The sequence below is a fragment of the Macaca thibetana genome, chromosome 19, assembly GCF_024542745.1.
Source record: "Macaca thibetana thibetana isolate TM-01 chromosome 19, ASM2454274v1, whole genome shotgun sequence".
Classification (NCBI taxonomy): Eukaryota; Metazoa; Chordata; class Mammalia; order Primates; family Cercopithecidae; genus Macaca; species Macaca thibetana.
Window position 1 is genome coordinate 12,561,660 of NC_065596.1, and position 16,225 is coordinate 12,577,884.

The 16,225-nt window shown below is 40.0% G+C and overlaps 3 protein-coding genes across 4 annotated transcripts in view; all 3 read left to right on the forward strand.

The window, feature by feature from the left end:
• The window catches only part of LOC126942876 (mitochondrial import inner membrane translocase subunit Tim8 B-like), an 83,813-nt gene extending 76,792 nt beyond the window's left edge, over positions 1–7,021 (forward strand). The window contains exon 2 of the mRNA XM_050771004.1: positions 6,611–7,021. Coding sequence (XP_050626961.1) covers positions 6,618–6,869 — 252 coding nt within the window. The 5' untranslated portion in view covers positions 6,611–6,617 and the 3' untranslated portion in view covers positions 6,870–7,021. The remainder of the gene's footprint in view (positions 1–6,610) is intronic.
• Positions 1–16,225, forward strand: part of ZNF823 (zinc finger protein 823) — a 445,525-nt gene that overhangs the window by 379,388 nt on the left and 49,912 nt on the right. The gene's annotated exons all lie outside the window — the stretch shown is intronic.
• Positions 1–16,225, forward strand: part of ECSIT (ECSIT signaling integrator) — a 385,922-nt gene that overhangs the window by 101,505 nt on the left and 268,192 nt on the right. The gene's annotated exons all lie outside the window — the stretch shown is intronic.

The window sequence follows — 16,225 nt, forward strand, 5'->3', positions numbered from 1 at the left end:
CAAGGTCTCACTTTGTTGTCCAAGCTAGAGTGCGGTGGTATGATCACAGCTCACTGTAACCTTGATCTCCTGGCCTCAAGTGATCCTCCCATCTCAGCCTCCCAAAGTGCTGGAATTATAGGCATGAGCCACTATGCCTGGCCTGGAATTTTTTTATATTTGATATCTGCTTTTTTTTAAAAAATCTTTTTTTGACAGAGTCTTGCTCTGTTGCCAGGCTTGAGTGCAGTGGCGCAATCTTGGCTCACTGCAACCTCTGCCTCCCTGGTTCAAGCGATTCTTCTGTCTCAGCCTCCCCAGTAGCTGGGACTACAGTTGCGTGCCACCACACCCAGCTAATTTTTTGCATTTTTAGTAGAGATGGGGTTTCACCCATGTTGGCCAGGCTGATCTCGAACTCCTGACCTCGTGATCCACCTGCCTTGGCCTCCCAAAGTGCTGGGATTACAGGCTTGAGCCACTGCACCTGGCCTGACATCTGCATTAAAATGTACTTCCATAATTTCTGAAGCCTTCCTACCTTTTTCTCTCCTAAGAATTACTCTTCTTTAGTTGCTGTGGGCTCAAAACTCTGGACTCATATTTTATTCTTCTTTCTTCCTTACCACCTCATGTAATCATTCACTAAATTGTATATCTTGACATTTAAGCACCGTTTTGTTTGTTTGTTTTTGTTTTTCGTTTTTTTTTAAGAAGGAGTTTCACTCTGTAGCCCAAGCTGGAGTGCAGTGGTGTGATCTCCACTCAGTGCCCACTTCCAGGGCTCAAGTGATTCTCATGCCTCAGCCTCCCAAGTAGCTGGGACTACAGGCAGGCACCACAGTGCCTGGCTAATTTTTTTGTATTTCAGCAGAGACGGGGTTTCACCATGTTGCCTACAGTGGTCTTGAACTCTTGAGCTCAGGCAATCTGCCTACCTCGGCCTCCCAAAGTGCTGGGATTACAGGCATGAACCACCATGCCCGGCCTAAGCCTCGTTTTTTATGATGTAGTTCAGGTCATCATCTTCCATATGGTGCAATAACCTCATAGTTAATGCTACTTTCTGTATTCCATGCTATAATATATACTGCTGCTACATTATTATAATTTTTATTTATTCTTAGCTAATATTTATTGAACACTTAATGTGTCAGGCCAGTCATGGTTGCTGTTCTGTTGGGATTTGTAGTCTAGTGGGAAAGGCAACCAATGAATGTATGATTATAAACTGAATGCTCTGAAAGAAAAGAATTTGGTTCTATAAGAGGAGGTAACAAAGAAACCCGATGAATACTTTTTTTTGTTTTTTTAAAGACAGGCTAAGTGCAATGGCATAATCATGGCTCACTGCAGCTTTGACCTTCTGGGCTCAAGCAATCCTCCCACCTCAGCCTCCTGAGTAGCTGGGACTACAGCCACATGCCACCAAGACTGGCTAATTATTTATTTTTTGTAGAGGCCAGGTCTCACTATGTTGCCCAGGTTGGTCTTAAACTCCTAGACTCAAGCAATCCTCCCATCTTGGCCTCCCAAAGGGCTGGGTTGTAGATGTGAGGCACTATGCCTAACCCAAAGACTTTTAAAGTTACAATTCTAATTATTTTACTTCTCGCTGAAAGATGTTTAATGGCTCTCATTACCTACATAGGCCAGCATCCAAGATCCTGTATGACTTAACCAAACCTGGGTTTCTTTTGACTTATTCTTCACTTCTCACTCTATTAATATCTCCTTACAGCCTTTTCTCCAACTTAACCCTACATTTTTCAGTCTCTACATTTTCATTTTGTTCCTATTCTCTTCGGTAGAATGCCCTTCCTTGCTACTCAAGCATTCAACTCTCAAATTCAACTCTGCCTTCAATCTAACAAAAAATTTATTCTCCTTCTTGAAGCCTTTCTTACCTCACTTTTTCCAGTCAACTATCTCCAGAATTAGTTTCATCTTTGTATCTCTGTAACTTTTTGCTGGAGCACTGTTATTGCCCTTTCCTCACATACTGTCTTTATTATTATTATTTTGAAATAGAGTCTCGTTCTGTCACCCAGGCTGGAGTGCAGTGGTGCAATCTCGGCTCACTGCAACTCTGCCTCCCAGGCTCAAGGGATTTTTCTGCCTCAGCCTCCAGAGTAGCTGGGATTACTGGTGCATGACACCATGCCCAGCTAATTTTTGTATTTTAGTAGAAAGGGGTTTCACCATGTTGGCCAGACTGGTCTTGAACTTCTGACCTCAAGTAATCTGCCCGCCTCGGCCTCCCAAAGTGCTGGGATTACAGGCATGAGCGACCATGCCTGGTGGCACGTTGTCTTTAATTATAATTATTTGTAAATGTATATTCTTCCTCTCTCATTCCAAACTCCCTAAAAGACCTGTGTCTCCTCCATGCCCCTGAAATTCCAGCCCAATGCTTTAAATATAACTTTATGCTTAATGATTTCTGAATTGAATCAGAATTTGATTTTTTTGTTGTTGTTTTTTTATTTTGTTTTGTTTTTTGAGACTGAATGTCACTTATCACCCAGGCTAGGGTGCAGTGGCGAGATCTCGGTGCACTGCAACCTCCGCCTCCCAGGTTCAAGTGATTATCATGCCTCAGCCTCCCAAGTAGCTGGGATTACAGGCGCCTGCCACCATGCCCAGCTAATTTTTGTATTTTTGGTAGAGATGAGATTTCACCATGTTGGCCAGGCTGTGCTCGAACTCCTGACCTTAAGTGATCCACCCATCTTGGCCTCCCAAAGTGTTGGGATTACTGATACATCTTTTTTTTTTTTTTTTTTTGAGACGGAGTCTTGCTCTATCGCCCAGGCTGGGGTGCAGTGGCGCGATCTCAGCTCACTGCAACCTCCATCTCCCGGGTTCACGCCATTCTCCTGCCTCAGCCTCCCGAGTAGCTGGGATTACAGGCACCCTCCACCACGCCCGGCTAATTTTTTGTATTTTTAGTAGAGACAGGGTTTCACCGTGTTAGCCGGGATGGTCTCGATCTCCTGACCTTGTGATCTGCCCGCCTCGGCCTCCTAAAGTGCTAGGATTACAGGCATGAGCCACCGTGCCCGGCCTACTGATACATCTTGATATATCATCAAGACAGACAATCAACAAAAAAATTGGACTTAAGTTGGACTTTGGACCAAATGAAGCTAACAGACATTTACAGAACCCAACGATTTCAGAATATACGTTCTTCTCATAAGTACATGAAACATTCTCCAAGATAGACCATATGTTAGGCCACAAAACTAGTCTTGACAAATTTTAAAGTCAAAATCATTTCAAGCATCTTCTCTGACCGCTGAATAAAACTAAAAATCAATACCAAGAGGAACTTAACTATATAAATGCATGGAAATTAAACAATGTGCTCCTGAATGATCTCTGAGTCAAAGAAAAAATAAAAACAGAAAATAAAAATTGTGTTTGACACGAACAAAAATGGCAACACAACATATCAAAACCTCTGGGATATAGGAAAAGTCATGCTAAGAGGGAAGTTTATAGAATTATATGCCTATGTCAAAAAACTAGAAAGATCACAAATTAACAACCTAACATGGTACCCCCATGGAACTAGGAAAACAAGAATGAAACAAATCCAAAGTTAGCAGGAAAAAAAAAAAAAAAGAAATAACAAAGATCAAAGCAGAATTAAACAAAACCAAGACTAAAAAACACATAAATGATCAACAAAACAAAAAGTTGGTTCTTTGAAAATATCAACAAAAGTAATAAACTTCTGGCTAGATGAACCAAGAAAAAAAGAAGATTCAAAGGAACAAAACCAGAAATGAAAAAGAAGACATTACACCAATACCACAGAAATACCTTCAGAGACTAAGAACAACTATACACTCACAACCTAGACAACCTATAGGTTTTTTTTTTTGAAACGTATAACCTTCCAAGATTGAAACAGGAAGAAACAGGTATCCTGAATAGACCAATAATAAGCAGCAATATTAAATCAGCCATAAAAAATTTCCCAAAAATGAAAGCTCTGGGCCAGATGGATTTATACCTAAATCCTACCAAACAGGCCAGATGTGGTGGCTCATGCCTGCAGTCATAGCACTGTGGAGCCTGAGACAGGAGGATTGCTTGAGGTCAGGAGTTTGAGACCACGCTGGCCAACATAACAAGACCCCATCTCTAAGCAAAAAAATAAAAATTTAAAAATTAACAAGGAAAAAATCCTACAAAACATACAAAAAGAACTATACTAATACTCCTGAAACTGTTCCTAAAAATCACAGAGGAGGGAAATCTCCCTAAGTCATTCTATGAGGCCAGTATCATCCTAATACCAAAAATAGACAAGGACACAACAACAAAACTGCAGACCAATATCCCTGATGAACACAGATGTGAAAATCCTCAACAAAACCCTAGCAAACTGAATCCAACAGCACTTAAAAAGATAATACAGCATGATAAACTAGGTTTTATACCAGGAATGCAAAAATGGTCCAACATACATAAGTTAATATATGTAACACATCACAAAAACAGAATGAAGTATAAAAACCATATGATCATCTCAATAGATTTAGAAAACACTTGATAACATTCAGCATCCTTCATGATAAAAATTCAAAAAACTAGGTGTAAAATGAACATTTCTCAAAATAACAAAAGCCACACATGATAAACACACAGCCAACATCATACTGCATGGGGAAATAGTTGAAAGATAAAAAGTAGAACAAGATAAGGATGCCTACTTTCACCACTCTTATTCAACCCTAGTACTGGAAGTCCTGGTCAGAGCAATCAGGCAAGAGAAAGAAATAAAAGACATGCAAATTGGAAAAGAGGAAATAAAATTATTCCTGTTCAGTGATATATAATCTTACATCTAGAAAATCCTTAAGACTCCACCAAAAATCTCTTAGATTAGATAAATTAATTCAGGAGTTTCAGGATACAAAGTCAATGTACAAAATTAGCAGTGTTTCTACACACCAATAACAATCTATCTGAGAACCAAATCGAGAAAGCAAAACCACTTACGACAGCAACCAAATAACACCCCCGCCCCACCTAGGAATATATTGCACCAAGGAGGTGAAAGGCCTCTACAAAAAGAAAAAAATCTATAAAACACTGATTAAGGAATTGTAGATGATACAAACAAATGGAAAAAACATTTCATGCTTATGGAAAGAACTAATATCAGAAGAATTAATTTCATTAATTATTCAGAGAGAATTAATATCATTAAAATGACTGTACTTCCCAAAGCAATCTACAGAGTCAATGCAATCCTTATCAAAATACCAATGTTAGTTTTCACATAATTAGGAAAAACAATCCTAAAATTCATACTGAAATAAAAAAGAGCCCGAATAACCAAAGCAATCCTAAACAAAAAGAACAAAGTTGGAGGCAATGTTATAGGACAGGGGTCCCAATCCAGACCCCAAGAGAGGGTTTTTTAATTTCCTGCAAGAAAGAGTTCAAGGCGTGTCTGCAGTGGAAAGTCAAAGCAAGTTTATTAAGAAAGTAAAGTGGTGAAAAAACAGCTACTCCATAGAAAGAGGTGGACGTTTCTGTAAGTAAGAGAAGGAACGTATCCACCCTAGGTACAATGCTTGTATATATGGGGAGATGTGCTGTGCTACAAGGGTTCGTAATAAAAGATTAATTTTCTTAATTACTATATTTTGCAAGAATCGATATTATTATTATTTTTTTTTTTTGAGACGGAGTCTAGCTCTGTAGCCCAGGCTGGAGTGCAGTGGCGGGATCTCAGCTCACTGCAAGCTCCGCCTCCCGGGTTTACGCCATTCTCCTGCCTCAGCCTCCCGAGTAGCTGGGACTACAGGCGCCCACCTCGCCCGGCTAGTTTTTTTTTTTTGTTTTTTGTTTTTTGTATTTTTTAGTAGAGACGGGGTTTCACCGTGTTAGCCAGGATGGTCTCGATCTGCTGACCTCGTGATCCGCCCGTCTCGGCCTCCCAAAGTGCTGGGATTACAGGCTTGAGCCACCGCGCCCGGCAGATATTAACATCTTTAAAGCAAAATTAGAAATGCCTTTGTTCTCCAGATATTGGGATATCTGGACACTACAAAGTCCGGGTCTGTTCAATAAACATTATTAATTTGTTCCCTTAACTAAACATCTAGAGGCTAGGTATGCCTAACTTTCTGGGAATGAGGACCAGCAATTCCCAGCCTCAATTTCCTAGCCTTCAAAATGGAGTCACTCTGGTTTGAATGCCTCTGACAACAACACATTACCTAACTTCAAGTTATACTACAAGGTTATGACAATCAAATCAGCATGGTACTGGCATAAAAACGTACACAGAGATAAATGAAACAGAATAGAGAACCTAGAACTAAATCCACATATTTACATCCAACTGGTTTTTTACAAAGTCAACAGGAACATGCATTGGGGTAAGGACACCCGTTTCAATAAACGGTGCTGGGAACATTGGATTGCCATACGGAAAAGAATGAAGCTGGATCCTGATCTCTCTCCATATACAAAGTCAATTCAAAATGTACTTAAATGTAAATCCCAAAACTATAGAAATACTAGAAGGAAATCTAAGGAACTCTCTTCTGGACATTGGTCTAGGCAAAAAATGCCTGATTAAGATCTCAAAAGCGAGCCTGAGGCGAACAATGGCGGAGCTGGGTGAAGCTGATGAAGCTGAGTTGCAGCGCCTGGTGGCCGCGGAACAGCAGAAGGCGCAGTTTACTGCACAGGTGCATCACTTCATTGAGTTATGTTGGGATAAATGTGTGGAGAAGCCAGGGAATCGCCTAGACTCTCACACTGAAAATTGTCTCTCCAGCTGTGTAGACCGATTCATTGACACCACTCTTGCCATCACCAGTCGGTTTGCCCAGATTGTACAGAAAGGAGGGCAGTAGGCCATCCCCCAGGAGAATGACAGAAGCAAAGGACTTGTTACTAAGCAGACTTAAGGGCCTGTGGGGGAAGGCTGTCAACCCATTGTCAGATCAGCATCAGGCTGTTATCAAGTCTGTTGGTGCTAAAAAGTAAAAGATGAAATGTTCAAAAAAAAAAAAAAAGATCTCAAAAGCACAGGCAACAATAACAAAATAGACAAATGTGACTTAAGTAAATGGAAAAGCTTCTGCACAGCAAAATAAATAATCAATAAAGTGAACAAACAACCTGAAGAATGGGAGAAATTAACTGCAAACTATACATTAACAAAATACTAATATCCAGAATACACAAGGAACTCAAAACAACTCAACAACAACAAAAACAACCCCATTAAGAAAAGGTAAAGGCTGAGCGTAGTGGCTCACACCTGTAATCCCAGCACTTTGAGAGGCTGAGGTAGGTGGATCACCTGAAGTCAGGAGTTCGAGACCAGTCTGGCCAACATGGTGAAACCCCATCTCTAACAAAAATACAAAACTCAACCGGGTGTGGTGGCAGGTGCCTGTAATCCCAGCTACTCAAGAGGCTGAGGCAGGAGAATCACTTGAACCTGGGAGACAGAGGTTGCAGTGAGCTGAGATCGCGCCATTGCACTCCAGCCTGGGTGAGAGTCTGTCTCAAAAAAAAAAAAAAAAAAAAAAAAAAAAAAAAAAAAAGGTAAAAAGTGGTCTAAGGACATAAATAGACATTTTTCCTTCCTTTCTTTTCTCCCTCCCTCCCCCTTCCTTCCTTCCTCCTTCTTTTCCTTTCCTTTTTCTCTTTCTTTCTTTCTCTTTCTCTTTTTCTTTTCTTTTTTCAGAGACAGTGTCTCATTCTGTCACCCAAGCTAGAATTCAGTGATACAATATTAGCCACTCAAATTCCTGGGCTCAAGAGATCCACCTGCCTCAGCCTTCTGAGTAGCTGGGATTACAGGCACATGTCATGACACCCAGTTAATTTTTTTTTTTTTTAAGAGACATGGTTGGGCCGCGTGTGGTGGCTCACGCCTGTAATCCCAGCAATTTGGGAGGTTGAGGTAGGCAGATCATGAGGTCAGGAGTTTGAGTAAAGCCTGACCAACATGGTGAAACCCCGTCTCTACTAAAAATACAAAAATTAGCCAGGCGTGATGGCATGCGCCTGCAAGCGCAGCTACTCAGGAGGCTGAGGCAGGAGAATCGCTTGAACCCAGGAGCCGGAGGTTGCAGTGAGCTGGGATCCTTCCACTGCACTCCAGCCTGGGCAACAGAGTGAGACTTTATCTCGAAAAAAGAAAAAGAGAGAGAGAGAGAGAGAGAGAGAGACAGAGTCTCACTATGTTGCCCAGGCTAGTCCCAAACTCCTGGCCTCAAGCAGTTCTCCTGCCTTGGCCTCCCAAAGTGTGGGTAATACAGGCGTGAGCCACCATGCCCAGCTGACATTTTTCAAAAGAAGATATACAAATAGTTAACAAGCATATGAAAACATGCTCAGCATCCCTAATCATCAGAGAAACGCAAATTAAAGCCAAAATGAGATATCATCTTACACCAGTCAGAATGACTATAATTAAAAAGAGGGAAAAAAATAACAGATGTTGGTGAGGATGCAGAGAAAAGGGAATGTTTATATGCTGTTGGTGGGATGTAAATTAGTACAATCTTTATGGAAAACAGTATAGAGATTTCTCAAAGAACTAAAAACAGAACTACCCTTTGATCTGGCAATCCCACTATTGGGTATCTACCCAAAAAACAAGAAATCATTATTTCAAAAACATACCTATACTTGTATGTTTATCACAGCACTATTCACAATAGCAAACATATGGAATCAACCTAAGTGTCCATGAATAGATGACTGGATAAAGAAAATGTGTTATATATACACAATAGAATACTATTCAGCCATAAAAAGAATAAAATTCTATCTTTTGCAGCAACATGAATAGAAGTGGAGGCCCAATCTTAAGTGAAACAACTCAGACACAGAAAGACAAATACCGCATGTTCTCACATGTAAGTGGGAGCTAAGTAATGTGTACACATAAACAGAGTGTGAAATAATAGACAGTGGAGAATTAGAAGGGTGGGGAGTGGGAAGGGAGGGGACAGAGAAATTACTTAATGAATACAATGTACTTTTTCCCAGTGATGAATACACTAAAAGCCCTATCTTCACCACTATGCAAATATATCCATGTTACAAAATTACACTAGTACTACACATTTTTTTTTTTTTTTTTGGAGATGGAGTCTGGCTCTATTGCCCAGGCTGGAGTGCAGTTGCGGGGTCTCGACTCACTGCAACCTCTGCCGCCCGGGTTCAAGCGAGTCTCCTGCCTCAGCCTCCCAAGTAGCTGGGACTACAGGCGCCACACCTGGCTAATTTTTTTTATTTTAGTAGAGACAGGGTTTCACCGTGTTGCCCAGGCTGATCTCGAACTCCTGAGCTCAGGCAATCCACCCACCTTGGCCTCCCAAACTGCTAGGATTACAGGGGTGAGCCACCATGCCTGGCCTTACATAAATTTATATGAATAAAATTTAAAATATTTTCTCTTCCTTTCTTGTTTTATTTTTAATTTTGTGGGTACATAGTAAGTGTATATATTTATAGGTTACATGAGATATTTTGAAAGAGTCATGCAGTGCATAATAATCACATCAGGGTAAATGGGGTCATCACCTCAAGTATTTACCCTTTGTGTTACAAACAATCCAATTATACTTTTAGTTATTTAAAAATGTAGAACTAAATTATTTTTTACTATAGTTACCCTGTTGTGCTAACAAATACTAGGTCTTACTCATTTTGCTCTTTTTTTTTGTACCCATTAACCATTCCCATTCCCCACCCCCTATACCCTTCTCAGCCTTTGATAATCATTCCTCTACTCTTTATCTCAATGAGTTCAATTGTCGCAATTTTTAGCTCCCACAAATAAGTGAGAACATGTGAAGTTTGTCTTTCTGCACTTGGCTTATTTCACTTAACATAATGACCTTCAGTTACATCCATATTGTTGCAAATGACATAATTCATTCTTTTTGTGGCTGAATAGTATTCTATTGTGTATATATAACATATTTTCTTTATCCAATCATCATTGATGGACACTCAGATTAATTCCATGTGTTTGCTATTGTAATAAATAAATATGGGAGTGCAGATATCTCTTTGATACATTGATTTCCTTTCCTTCTCTTTGATATACTGATTTCCAATCCCACCCAGCTGTGGGATTGCTGGATTGTATGGCAGCTCTATTTCTAGTTTTATGAGAAACTTCCAAACTGTTCTCCATAGTGGTTGTAATAATTTACATTCCCACTAACGGTGTACAAGGGTTCCTTTTTCCCTATATCCTCACCAGCATTTGTTACTGCCTATCTTTTGGGTAAAAGCTATTTTAATTGAGGTAAGGTGATATTTCCTTGTAGTTTTGATTTGCATTTCTCTGATGATCAGTGATGTTGAGCACTTTTTTATATGTCTGTTTGCCATTTGTATGTCTTCTTTTAAGAAATGTCTATTCAGATCTTTTGCCCATTTTAAAATCAGATTATTAGATTTTTTTTCTATAGAGTTGTTTGAACTCCTTATATATCCTGGATATTAATCAATTGTCAGATGGATAGTTTGCAAATGTTTTCTCACATTCTATGGGTTGTCTCTTTGTTGACAGTTTCCTTTACTGTGTTGATTGTTTCCTTTTTAACTTCTTGTGATCCCATTTGTCCATTTTTGCTTTTGTTGCCTATGCTTGTGGGGTATTACCTAAGAAAATCTTTGCCTACTGCAATGTCCTGGAGACATTTCTCAATGTTTTATTTCAGTAGTTTCATAGTTTGAGGTCTTGGGTTTAAATCTTTAATCATTTTGATTTGATTTTTGTATATGGTGAGAGACAGGGGTCTAGGTTCTTTTTCCTGCATATGAATATTCAGTTTTCCCAGCACCATTTACTAAAAAGATTGTCCTTTCCTCAAGACCGTCCTTTGCCCAATAAACATTCTTGGCACTTTTGTCAAAAATGAGTTCACTGTAAATGTATAGATTTATTTCTAGGTTCTTTATTCTGTTCCAGTGGTCTATTTATCTGTTTTTATGCCAGCACCATGCTGTTCTGGTTACTATAGCTCTGTAGTATAATCTGAAGTCAAGTAATGTGATTCCTCCAGTTTTGTTCTTTTTGATCAGGATAGTATTGGCTATTCCAGCTGTTTTGTGGTTCCATATAAATTTCAGGATTATTTTTTCTATTTCTGTGAAGAATGTCCTTGGTATTTTGATAGGAATTTCTTTTAATCTGTAGGTTGCTTTTGGTAGTAGGCACATTTTTAACCATATTTATTCTTCCAATCCATGAACATGGAATATGTTTCCATTTTTTGTCCTTTTCAATTTCTTGCATCAAAGGTTTATGGTTTTCATTGTAGAGATCTTTCACTTACTTCTTAGGTTAAATTAATTCCTAGGTATTTTATTTTATTTGTAGCTATTATAAACAGGACTTTCTTGATTTCTTTTTCAGATTGTTCACTGTTAGCATATAGAAATGCTATTGATTGTTGGCTTTTATTTTAATTTTTATTTTTTTTCTCTCAGTGATCCTGAAGAGAATGCTACTGATTTTTGTATGTTGATTTAGTACCCTGCAACTTTACTGAATTTATTGGTTCTAAGTTTTTTGTGAAGTCTTTAGGTTTTTCCCAAATATACGATCATGTAATCTGCAAAGAAGAATAATTTGACTTCTTTCTTTCCAGTTTGGATGCCCTTTATTTCTTTCTCTTGTCTGATTGCTCCCACTAGGACTTCAAGTACTATGTTGAATAACAGTTGTGACAGTGGGCATCTTTGTCCTGTTCCAGATTTTAAGGCTGTTTTTCTCCATTCAGTATTCTAGTTGTGGGTCCGTCATATACGGCTTCTTATTATATTGAGGTATGTTCTTTGTATACTTGGTTTTTTTGAAGGTTTTTTTGAAGGTTTTTTTTACCATAAACGGATGCCGAATTTTATAAAATGCATTTTCAGCATTATTAAAATGATCATATAGTTTTTGTCCTTCGTTCTGTTGATATGATGTATCACATTGATTGATTTGCATATGTTAAACTATCCTTGCATCCCTAGGATAAATCCCACTTGGTCATAATAAATTATCTTTTTGATGTGTTGTTGAATTTGGTTGCTAGGATTTTGTTGAGGATGTTTGCATGAATATTCATCAGGGATATTGACCTATAGTTTTCTTACTGTGTCTTTGCCTGGTTTTGGTATCTGGGTAACACTGGCCTCATAGAATGAGTTTGAAAGTATTCCTTCCTCCTCTATTATTTTTTTCTTGAGGCTGAGTCTTCCTCTCTCACCCAGGCTGGAGTGCAGTGGTGTGATCTCAGTTCACTGCAACCTCTGCCTCCCTGGTTCAAGTGATTCTCCTGCCTCAGCCTCCTGAGTAGCTGGGATTACAGGCACATGCCACCACACCCGGCTAATTTTTGTATTTTTAGTAGAGACAGGGTTTCACCATGTTGGTCAGGCTGGTCTCGAACTCCTGACCTCATGATCTGCCCGCCTCAGCCTCCCAAAGTGCTGGGATTACAGGTGTGAGCCACCGCACCTGGCCTCCTCCTCTATTTTTCAGAATAATTTGAGTAGGATTGGTATTAGTTCTTTAAATGTTTGGCTCATGCCTGTAATCCTAGCACTTTGGGAGGCTAAGGTAGGTGGACTGCTTCAGCCCAGAAGTTTGAGACCAGCCTGGGCAACACTGCAAAACCTTGTCTCTATAAAAATTAGTTGGGCATGGTGGCATGCACCTGTGGTCTCAGCTACTCAGGAGCCTGAGGCAGGAGGATCACCTGAGCCTAGGAAGTCAAGGCTTCAATGAACCATGATTGCACAACTGCACTCCAGCCTGGGCGACAGAGCGAGACCGTCAAAAAAAAAAAAAAAAAAAAAAAAAAAAAAGAGTGGACATTTTTTTAGTTTGAAAAGTCCTTTGGTAAGTTCAAGCCAAAGGCCGAAGGCTACTTAAAAACATTAGTCATGGAGTGGCAGAAAATAGTTTTGTTGTGAATTAGCAAACTGAATATTGATCATATAAATTCTTGCCAAACTCAACTATAAGAGTCAACAGGCCAAGGGGGAAAAGCATTCAGGGCACATACCAGTGCTGCAAGCATGTCATTCTCTGCTAAGCTGCTGAAACAGCCAGTTGTATCCTGAAACCAGTTTTATCTAATAGTTACTGAAACAACTTGCTGTGATTTTAGGAATAGTTTTATTCATTGCCATCACTTACCGATCAGAACTTTCCAACTCCCAAAAACCTTACTAGTGCCAATGAACTTTCTTGAAGAACCACATGTAACACTTCTCCTTTTCGTGAAACCTCCAATGTTCTCTGTTTTTCAGACATACCCAAACCACTCGGTCTGTGTGTATGCCCTGAATTACAAGTATTTCTTCCCAAATGTTTTAATTTCAGAAATTCATCTCTGACAAATCTGACTTTCTGACTTTAGACACTTCCATGAGTCTACAGTCCCTTTTCTTCAGTTTTACAAACCAAAAAGTTCTGAAAACTCTTTTGTAAGGTAGGCACGAATCGGATATCAAGAAATAAGAGGCTATTTATTGGCCCGGCGCCGTGGCTCAAGCCTGTAATCCCAGCACTTTGGGAGGCCGAGACGGGTGGATCACGAGGTCAGGAGATCGAGACCATCCTGGCTAACACGGTGAAACCCCGTCTCTACTTAAAAATACAAAAAACTAGTCGGGCGAGGCGGCGGGCACCTGTGGTCCCAGCTACTCCGGAGGCTGAGGCAGGAGAATGGCATAAACCCGGGAGGCAGAGCTTGCAGTGAGCTGAGATCCGGCCACTGCACTCCAGCCTGGGTGACACAGCGAGACTCCATCTCAAAAAAAAAAAAAAAAAAAAAAAGGCTATTTATTGGCTTTTTTGTTCTGTTTCAAGTATTTACTCATTTTGTTGTAGGAATATTGCTGAGTTTGATCTCATGGTGCTGTTTCAGTTTCTACTGAGAACACTACATTATCTATGATATATTAATTATCTCAGCTTTTCACAGATGAAATAACAGGCTCAAAGAGGTGCAGTGACTTGCCCAAGGTTGTTTCACATCTAGGGAAAATAAAGAGTAGAACTGAGGTCTTCTGCCCCCTTCAACTGTTTTTTGTTGTTTTTTCCTCATTGCACTGTACTGCTTCCTCATGATACTACCTCTGAAGACCATCTTGATAAATTCTTCCGTGTGGAAGAGGTTAAGCAATGACATTCATCTTATTTGACATTTTCTTTTATTTGAGACAGGGTCTCACTGTGTCACCCAGGCTGGCATGCAGTGACGCCATCACGGATCACTGCAGCCTCAACCTCCTAGGCTCAAGCAATCCTCCCACCTCATCCTCTGGAGCAGCTAGGATTACAGGTGCATGACACTATGCCTGGATCATTAGAAATAAACTTTTTTGGTAGAAATGAGGTCTTGGTATGTTGTCCAGGCTGGTCATTCATAGGTATTTAAAGTGTGATAAATGGATGATTTAAGTCTGATAGAACCTTTACACATATTATACATTTAAGTATACACATGGAAGCTCCTAGGAGTTGGTTATGTTTACATGGCGGGAAAAAACCTTCAAAATAATTATTAGTTCGAGAAAAAGATGTCAATACATAATTTCTATGTCAACACACTGTTATATGGAAAAGAGCTAATCAAATGTGAGCTTCCGACAATTCCCTCTGCTTCATTCTTTCTTTCAACAGATCATGGTTAACACCAAGGGCTCTGTGTCTGAGGTTTCACATGTTTAGGTCACCTATTTTAAACGGTCTCAACCCCACTCCACCACCACTGACCCATCCAATCATTTCCGCAGTTAAATCCAAAGTATTGTGTAAATAGCTTTCCCTTTCAAGGAGTCTAACTGGACTCAGGTTGAACCCCCTTGTGGCTCTCTCATGTTCCTCAATTTATTCATTTGAAATTGTCTTCCAGGAGAGATTGTGATATCCTAAGTGAGGACCTCATCCATTTTATTTGCTTCTCTTCTCTCTAACCTGCTACACCACCTGTTCATTGAAGGCACAGAATATTTTAAACTGACCATCACTTGCTCTAAATTCTGGAGATCTCAGCACAACTCAGAAATCCACACCCTAGAGGAGTATGTGTGGCTGTTAATGCCATCCTCACCACAAGAGGGAGTTCATTGCCTTTCTTTTTCTGCAAATCGATGCGAAGCAGTTTTCTTTTCTTTTCTTTTTTTGAGACGAAGTTTCGCTCTTGTTGCCCAGGCTGGAGCACAATGGCGCGATCTCGGCTCATTGCAACTTCCGCCACCCAGATTCAAGCAATTCTCCTGCCTCAGCCTCCCGAGTAGCTGGGATTACAGGCACCCGCCACCACACCCGGCTAATTTTTGTATACTTAATAGAGATGGGGTTTCACCATGTTGACCAGGCTGGTCTTGAACTTCTGACCTCAGTTGATCCACCCTCCTCAGCCTCCCAAAGTGCTGGGATTACAGGCGTGAGCCACCATGCCCAGGTGGTGGTGATTGTTGTTTTTAATCTATGGGATAACACTTCATAAAAGTAACAGTGACACTATTCGGTTTGGTTCATTTATATGATTTGACTTTTCATAGGTTGATAAGGAAGCAGTAAAGTCTGTAAACCTAGATTGGATTTCCCTGATTCTGAAAAGTACATTGAAAAAAATGTACATGTGGAAAGGAGTAACTGAGGTGACAGAAAGACTTGCTGAGGAGGTGACATGTGGGATGGGACCTGAAGTAATGTATTAGCATAAAAAGTCAGGTTAGAGGATTCAGGGAAGATGGCAGAATAAAAAGCATGAAGAATCTGTATCCTCAACTGGATTTGCATTAGCAGAATCCAACTGATGTAGCTATTTTGAAACTGTGGATACTATTAAAAGTTTGCAGCTTCCAGGGAAATTGGCTAATAAAATTTGGTTAATTTTGGTCAATTTCAACTCTTGAGTCAGCAGCCCTGACTCATTCCCCCTCCTCAGCTCCATGACAGGTAGCTATGCATAAGTTTTAACAGCAGTTTGCATGCAGTTCTGGGGAGGCCAGGGTGGACAAAAAGGACCTGTCTTCCAAATATTGGGGATCTGTGCACTGCTTGATAATTGCTGCTTCTGATCACAGAGTTACAGACAAAGAAGTGGATGGTGATTGTTGCTGCTGCATCTCTCTCCATTTTTCAAAGGCCCTTGCCCTCCATCTGAAGTGACTTCCAGGCTGGTGCCTTTTATTTTTCCCATAATGTTTTTATTCCTCTCCT